An 8,567-nucleotide genomic window follows, 5' to 3' on the forward strand; every position below is an offset into this window, starting at 1 on the left:
GACAGGGTAGGACATGAGGGAGAACAAAGCACAAACAAGAAATATCACATATATTGAGAAAATACAGTAATCGCAACTACGAACAAGACTATTAACCCTGGGCCGTCACAGGGAGTTTAATGTATAAAGAGTAATTTCAATACAAAGTTTGGAAAGAAGACTTATGAGCATAGCAATCAACAGAACCGCTAAATCACCAAGTGCTTTCTATTGGTTGCTAAGGTGAGAACCCAAGTTTTCAAAGCCTGCTCTACATAACTTTTTATACATAATCCCCAGATTGATCATCCAGTTACTGTTTTCTGAGTGCTATCATTTATCATATTTTGTTTAATGTGCTCCTTCACAGTATTTTGCAGGGTCCTCTTTTGGAGAGTCTCTACAGATATGGGGGTTTGTAGACTACCCTGTCCTATCATGTACGTGTAATAGAAAGAAAGAAAAACAATGCTCACTGGACTAGATCCCCCCAGCCAACCCATGATCACCACTGCTCGCCAAATAGGTACAGTGCGGCATTCAGGACTGTGCTACATCAAACAGAACACTTGGGAGGTATGACTGAAACTTACTTTCCTTTCTGCGTGCAGCACACGTACACAAACTGATATTAAAGCTTGAATTTTAGTTCTATCAATATTTGTTGCTACATTAGTAACCTACAGAACGCTGTAACTATTTTTTAATAATTCCTTTCGTGTACGACACACTATTTCTCTACTTATTTTTTAATTATTATGGGTTTAAATAGCTACGTATACTTTTTTAAAGATATTACATGTATAAATAACGTTTATATCTTATATTTTAGGGGGGGGGTATTTTGCTTGCTGATTATTATAACCAGGTATATGAAGCCACTTCCGCCACAGGCAGCGAGAGACTCTACTGTTTAGAGAGACGCCGTCGCATCACTTTTGCGTCATTAAGCGACGTGCTCGCGCGTCCCCGTATGCTCGTGCTAGGCGGAAGCGAGCTGCTGGAGCTCGTGGGCTTTAGACATGTCATGGATTCGGGCGGCTGTGGAGCAGCAGGAAGGGGAGGAAGTGTTTGATGAGGATGGAGACGAACTGAGTCTTTTGCAAAAGGACTGGAAGCGATCCATGGAGAAGAGATTGAAGGTGAACATGGAGATGGGGCACCCATATCCGCTCGTTTCTCGAAAGGCTCAACAGATAGCATAGCATAGCATAGCATAGCATAGCATAGCATAGCATAGCATAGCATAGCATAGCATGATATGATATGATATGATATGAAAGCACCGGGGGGGTATCCCGTATGTTTTGAGGTCCCTACTCTAGTGGAAAGTGGTGTTCTCACCATAGCAACTGATGGAATGTTATTGGGCCATTCTGTTGGTTGCTATGGTAATAAGGTTCAAGCTTTCCATCAGTGTCATTTTTTTAGGTATTAAACCTACTTAGTTTTAAAGCTGTTACTAAAGTGAAAAAGACATACACACTCATGCTGAGTGAACTCAGAAATCAGGCCAAAATAATACCCCTAAAATCCCAATATAAACATATACATATCAAATTACTTGTTCTAATGGTTTGTGGGTGTGTTGGCGATGGCAAGTTGAAAGGTTTGACCTTTAGTTTAAACGTTAACCTTACAGAAGCTAATGTCTATGGCAGGGCAGGCATTGTCTGATCATGATCAGGTTCCAGTACTGATGTTCTCTCCCTTCTCATCTTACCTTAACAAGGACTGCATGAGCCAATCAGCAATTTAACAGTAGGTGTACAATAGCATAATGGGGAGGAATCATCATGCAGAAAGGAACTCACAATACCTTTCCCATAGTATGTACATGAGTTTGTATACATTTGTGTTGCTAATGTGTAATTACCATTACGTAGGTGTAGCATAGAGAGCTGTAAAATGTAGACCTGTCGTAGACCTGCTTCAAGTGTCTGCTTTGTTTTGTTGAATGAAATAGGACTGTTGTATATATTCTTAATTTTAATGGTTAGCAGAAGAAACAAGTGCTTGTAAAGTAACTATTTATACGGACACAGGTGCATTAAGTGGTAGAGGTCTATAGAGATAGGTTAAATAGGGTTATATTTATAAAGATCAACCTAATAACTGCTGAACTAATGATAAATTAGCAGCGGCTGTTTGTGTTAGTGCCAACTCCAACCATCTTCATTTTAGACAGCATTTCAATGTATCTAGTGTTCTGGTATCGTTATAGGAAGGGTATGTCGATGGAGTAGATGCTGGAAAAGGAAATTCTCTCCAGAGTGGATTCAATCAGGGATATAAACTTGGAGTGAATATGATTATGCCTTACGGTGAAATCAGAGGAACCTTAAGGTATGTACCTGAATTTTATCTTGTGGTTTTGCACAGGTGTTTGTTAGCCCAGGATCTGTAATTTATCCCATAGACTACATTAGGCAGTTCTGTTATTTAATGCTTTACATTATATACTTGCAGTGCAGTGTGAAATACCACAGTTCAATCCATTGTATACACCTCTATCAGTGAAGGAGTAAATGGGCAGTTACTCACTAAAATATTTTTTGCCATTCCAAATATTGCTCAATCTTTATCTTTTTTTTTTCAAACCACTGTTCTGAATTAGGTTGGCAGCAGTTTAATGGCATCTTAGTTCTTAATAAGTGAACCTTCTGGTAAATCTTTTGTAATCTCCAATTTCTTGTTACTGTGTTTAGCATTTTTTATTATTATTATAGTTGTCATTACAGTTTTTCTTTTACACTAAATTACTGTTTTAGGGCAACAAAAAGTACGTTTAGACTAATACATAACATGCAGTGGGATCCACACAACTAAGTGCCATGCCACATTGATCAGTAGTCTTCATCTCGGGGCTCTATGTGAAACAAAGAGTCTGACTGTTTGAAATGCAAAACGCAATTTGTGTGATAAAATATTTTCATTTTAGTGCACTTTTGACATGGTGTCAGCTTCATGACCCTGGACCTGCGGTGACCACGAAGCTTAATGATCTACTGACCTTGGTATGTCAGTGTGAAGACCACTTACTGAGAGGTCTGTCTTCCATTTACCAGACACCCCATCCTTCTGATTTGTCCACGACTTTGGAAGATATAGGTCTGGCCAGTATTGAATGTGGAGGAACGGATAAGCAAAACCCGTGTACAGAAGGCCGGGACTGTTGTCGGATCCAAGACTCTCACTCATCTCCATTTGCCAGCTGTAGGACTATACAGCAGCTCAATGACAGAGGAAAACATGAACGTTGTAGGATTGTGGGGGAAATGCTTTCTGTGGTTAAAGACATGGCTCTTCCAGACAGTCTTGTTTTTCATATTCAAAGACTGAAAACTTAATGAGAAAGTTCCATAGAAAAAAAATATTCTTTAACCATTAACTGCAGTGCTGTATACAGTAAAGAAGAACACTTTTATTGCATCTTGTTCCAATAAACATCCTTTATCAACAGACCTAGAGGGTGCCATTGCAGACATCATATGCTATTTTAGGTGACGTTCCTTGCGAAGACATTAAACAGAGCTTATTATTTACAGGAACCCTAAGTCATAGCCAGGCTTGCTAATTACAAATGTGCCAGTACATTGTTTATCACAATGTCTAATATGCAGCTGTCTAAAAATATATTATGTAAAAACCAGACCTGTTAAAAAAAATTTAAAAAAAATTATGGAAGTTCACCTTTAAGCAAACTTTTTGCATTGCTTCTAACTTGAATTAAGAGGGTCCAATCATTTGTAGTTTAAAGGGACAATCAAGTATTCCAGGGAGCCCGCTAAACAAACAAAGCATATGAAAGTACTTTACAGTTATGGAGAAGCAGTGGCAGCATCCCACCGTCTCTGTGTTCCAACGTTTCATTCCATTGAATGGATCCATTAAAATTAGTTGCTTTCTGTGATTCTGTAGAATACATTCATGCATTTGGAAAGGGGACACCACAAAATTTAAATAATTTTTGGAGCTTGAAATTATTGACATTTTTTAATAGTATTTTATGAGGTTTTTTTTTTTTTATCAGCATGTGAGTGTAATCCCAAGGGCAGTCTAGGTCTGAAATGTGAGGCAAGTTCCTCTGGATGATGGAACCAACAATGGCAGGGATATGTTTCACCCTTCATGGGCCTTGTCATTGAGGTGTGGTCGATATACTCTAGTTTCTAATAATTTCTTTCACTATGATGTTTGACCCAAGAGTGGATCGGTAGTCAACAGAAATGCAAGGTTCTCATCTTCTACAGCAAACGAAGCCAGTATAATACCAGTCAACTAAAGTCTTGACTTTTTCACCCCTAACATTTTTGTAAATATTTTATTATATCTTTTCATGTGACAACACTGAAGAAATGACACTCTGCTGCAATGTAAAGTAGTGAGTGTACAGCCTGTATAACTCAACACACAGCCATTAATGTGTAAACCATGGCAACAAAAGTGAGTACACCCCTAAGTGGAAATGTCCAAATTGGGCCCAATTAGCCATTTCCCCTCTCCGGTGTCATGTGACTCGTTAGTGTTCCAAGGTCTCAGGTGTGAACAGGGAGAAAGTGTGTTAAAATTGGTGTTATCACTCTCTCTCTCATAATGGTCACTGGAAGTTCAACATGGTACCTCATGGCAAAGAACTCTGAGGATCTGAAAAAAAGAATTGTTGCCCTACATAAAGATGGCCTAGGCTATAAGAAGATTGCCAAGACCCTGAAACTGAGCTGCAGCACGGTGGGCAAGACCATACAGCGGTTTCACAGGACAGGTTCCGCTCAGAACAGGCCTCGGCCAAAGAAGTTGAGTGCACGTGCCGAGCATCATATCCAGAAGTTGTCTTTGGGAAATTAATGGCTGTGTGTTGAGTTATTTTGAAGGGACAGCAAATCTACACAAATTTATACAGGCTGTACACTCACTACTTTACATTGTAGCAGAGTGTCATTTCTTCAGTGTTGTCACATGAAAAGATAAAATATTTACAAAAATGTAAGGGGTGTACTTTTGTGAGATACTGTACATATGTATTTTAAATTCATACCAGCCATTGTAGATTATATTAGTATATACCGTAAATTATATCCTTTTTTTTTGGCTTCTATCACAATATCCCATATTTTCAACAAAAAAATCAAAGGCTTGTTACAGGTAAGTATTAGCATGTATGGATTGAGGACATCCACAAAAGCTCACTGGAATGCTCTTTTCCGCCTGTTGCAGAATTGGAAAGCTTTGTATTACGTTTTGTTTAGAATGTGCTGTGTTTGAGAGTTTTTGTTTTACTGCAACAAATGCTTATGAAATTCTGCATGTTGCAGGTTCTTTTAATTACTGCTTATTCAGGTAGTACCTTGTTTTTAATGCATTACAACAAGGCTGGACAAATGTCTGTAGAAATACTGCCTGGGAGTTAGGTTGATATTCCCCACCCAGAGTTATAGACATAGTGATAAATAACCGTATGAATTAAGTACACAATGTGGGTCTTCTCCCGTAAAAACTGGTTATTACATCTGGCCCCAAGTCAGCCCAAGAGATTTCAGCTGTTTTCTAAAAAGAAAACCAATGGCTGTTTAACCCCTTAACGACAATTGCCGGTCCTGGCACGACACGGAAAAGCATGTGCTTTACGACAATTGACGTGCCAGGACCGGCACGTCTTTAAACGGGTGCAGAAAGCGATCTGTTTTCGCTTTCTGCACCCAAAAAACGTTGCTGAATGCCTCGACCTCGAGGCATTCAGCAACGCCGCGATCGGAACGAAGGGGCCATCTCTGGCCCCTCTACGGGGCGTCAGCATCCGCCACTTTGTATGGCGGCGGACGCCCGTTTTAAAAGCGTTTAGGAGGCGATCGACGATCACCTCCTAAACTTAAATGGTGTCGCTGGAATGCCTCGATCAGGAGGCATCCAGCGACACCAAACACTTACCTTTCGATGGGCTGTGACCGCTCCGGAGAGCGGTCACAGCCGCCGCTGCCGGTGATCTTCGCCATCAAGCAAGATGGCCGCTGCCCTGTAACAGGAACCAACAAATTTTAAATTTTGCTAGATAGTCCAGACCATCTAGAGAACTTTGGCTCCACTTGCAGGTTAAATACAGGTACTGCATTCACCATGCAAGTCAATGGAGCCCAGCTTTCTAATCACAGTGTGATTAGTAAAAATAAATTAAAAAATAAAATAAAATTAATAATAATTAGAAAAAAAATAGTAAAATGTAAAAATCATTTCCCACTGATGTCACTATCAGGGGAACCTCCAAGTTGAAAAAAAATGTAAAAAAAAAATGTCAAAAGACAAAAAAAAATTAAATATATATATATATATATATAAAAAATATATTTTTGTGAGCAAGTCCTAAAATTAGAATATTAGCTTAAAACAATTCTCGCATGGAAAGAGTTAAAATACTGGCATATTAAATGCCCGTGGGGTGTCTACTTTTAAAAAAGGTATGATTTGATGGGGTAAATTGAATTGGCCGGGTTCAACAACGTCCCAATTAACACCGGGGGAAGGATGGCCACACATCTAATTTCCAATTAGAAAAATGCACACGTACCAAATGTGGCCTTTTAGTTCCCACAAAAATGACACACCCATGCATGTGGGGTATCACTGCACTCAGGAGATGTTGCTGAACACATATTGGGGTGTCGTGTGACAGCGGCATATACCAGGAGCAGTAAATTCATACATAAAGTAGGTGTGTGTGGGAAAAATACACACACAAAAATACTACTGCAAACTTTGAAAAAATGCTGGTGGTAAAATATGTGCATGCAAAGAGTTAAAATACCAGCATTTAAAATACCCTGGTGTGTCTAGTTTTGAAAAATATATGGTTTTATTGGGCACACTGAAATGGCCCGGCTCAAAGATGTACCAAATAGGGCATGGGCAGTGGTCCCCAAATGCCAAAGTTCAACATTGAAAAATGCGCATGCCCCAAATGTGGCCCTTTTGGCCCCAAACAGCCAGGCAAAATCATTCATGTGAGGTATCGCTGTACTCAGGAGATGTTGCTGAACACATATTGGGGTGTTTTGTCATAGTGACATATACGAGAACTTTTTAATTCATACCTGAAGTAAAATGTGTGTGGAAAACCAAATGCAAAAAAATGACTACCACAAAGTTTGACAAAGACTGGTGGTAGATATGGTGCATGGAAAGAGTTAAAATACTAGCATTTGAAATACCCTGGGCTGTCTAGTTTTCAAAAATATATGACTTGATGGCGTAAATTGCATTGGCCGGGTTCAAAGATACCCGAAATGGCACATGGGGGGAAGAATTACCAGATTTGGAAAAAATGGCTTTGAAATAGCAAAACGCTACCTGTACTTATTGCCCCATAATGGGTAGAAAAAAGCAAAAAAACATAAAAACATTGGGTATTTCTAAACTCAGGACAAATAGTAGAATCTATTTAGCAGGTTTTTTCATTACCTTTTATAGATGAGTAAAAGATTTTTCAACTAAAAGTTAGAAACAGTCATTTTTTTCTAAATTTTTCACCATATTTTATACTTTTTTTAATAGTAAATAATACGATACAATCAAAACAATGTCATCTAAAGAAAGCCCTTCTTGTCCTGAAAAAAACAATATCTAATGTGTGTGGGTTCAGTAAACGGGAAAGAAGAAAATTACAACTAAACACGAGCAGCGCAGAAATGTTAAAACGGCCATTGTCACGAAGGGTACAAAAAGTAAAATCAGCCTTTGTCACGAAGGGGTTAAAAACATCTAAATAACTTTTCCAGCCGTTAAGGGAAGACTTTAACTTTACTGTGTGATAAAGTGTATGTTTTGTCTGCTATTTTATAATATCAAGCAATCATAAAAGACGTTTCCAATAGGGAAAGAGGAATTTGCATACTTGATGCTTTTTTTGGCCTCAGTTGTGGACCTGGAATTTGTGAACCAATTTGGGATGCAACCTCAATTTATAATAGAATTTGGTGTTTTAAGCAAATTTTAAATTGCATTGCATATATACATTTAAAGCCAGACATATTGCCATTCCCCCCCCCCCAAAAAAAAAGATACCCATGCCTTGCAAAATAAGCCGCATGATAAATCACTCATTTTAGGCCTTATCTAGAGTGTGCAAGAATGTTATAGTTTTGCGGAATGGAACTTCAAACACTGTGTTCAGAAACATTAGCCTCTAAATAATAACGGCACAAGCTTGAGACTGAACAAAGTAAGGATTGCTTTCTAGTTCCTATTGCAAAGAAAATGGTGTGTGTTTTGCCAAGAGGGACACCAGGTTCATCGATAATTCTCTTCTTCTTTTTCGTTACCTGTTTTTGTGGGAGGGTTATACACCTGATGGATTTTCAATAGCATTATCCATACTAAGTACATTAGAAGTTATACTTATATAGGTGTTCCATAGCCTTAACTTTTCTGATACCGCTATCACTATTTTTACCGATTATATTTCATGGATCTCGTACGTTTATTGTCTGAAGTGAATCAAATGACAGCCGTACAAACCTAAAACTTCTTCACTTTGGCAAGAGCCACAGAAAACTAAGCATTTGTCTAAATAAAAGGTAGGACACCAACATACCCAA

At 38.6% G+C, this 8,567-nt stretch overlaps 1 protein-coding gene across 1 annotated transcript; it reads left to right on the plus strand.

Moving 5' to 3' along the window:
- Positions 1–959: 959 nt before the first annotated feature.
- Positions 960–3,443, plus strand: YAE1 (YAE1 maturation factor of ABCE1). Its single transcript, XM_053466261.1, has 3 exons — positions 960–1,121; positions 2,204–2,325; positions 2,921–3,443. The coding sequence occupies exons 1-3, from the start codon at positions 1,002–1,004 to the stop codon at positions 3,327–3,329; spliced, it is 651 nt and encodes a 216-aa protein (XP_053322236.1). The 5' UTR covers positions 960–1,001; the 3' UTR covers positions 3,330–3,443.
- Positions 3,444–8,567: the final 5,124 nt, after the last annotated feature.

This window comes from Spea bombifrons, chromosome 5 (genome assembly GCF_027358695.1).
Source record: "Spea bombifrons isolate aSpeBom1 chromosome 5, aSpeBom1.2.pri, whole genome shotgun sequence".
In the NCBI taxonomy this organism is placed as follows: Eukaryota; Metazoa; Chordata; class Amphibia; order Anura; family Pelobatidae; genus Spea; species Spea bombifrons.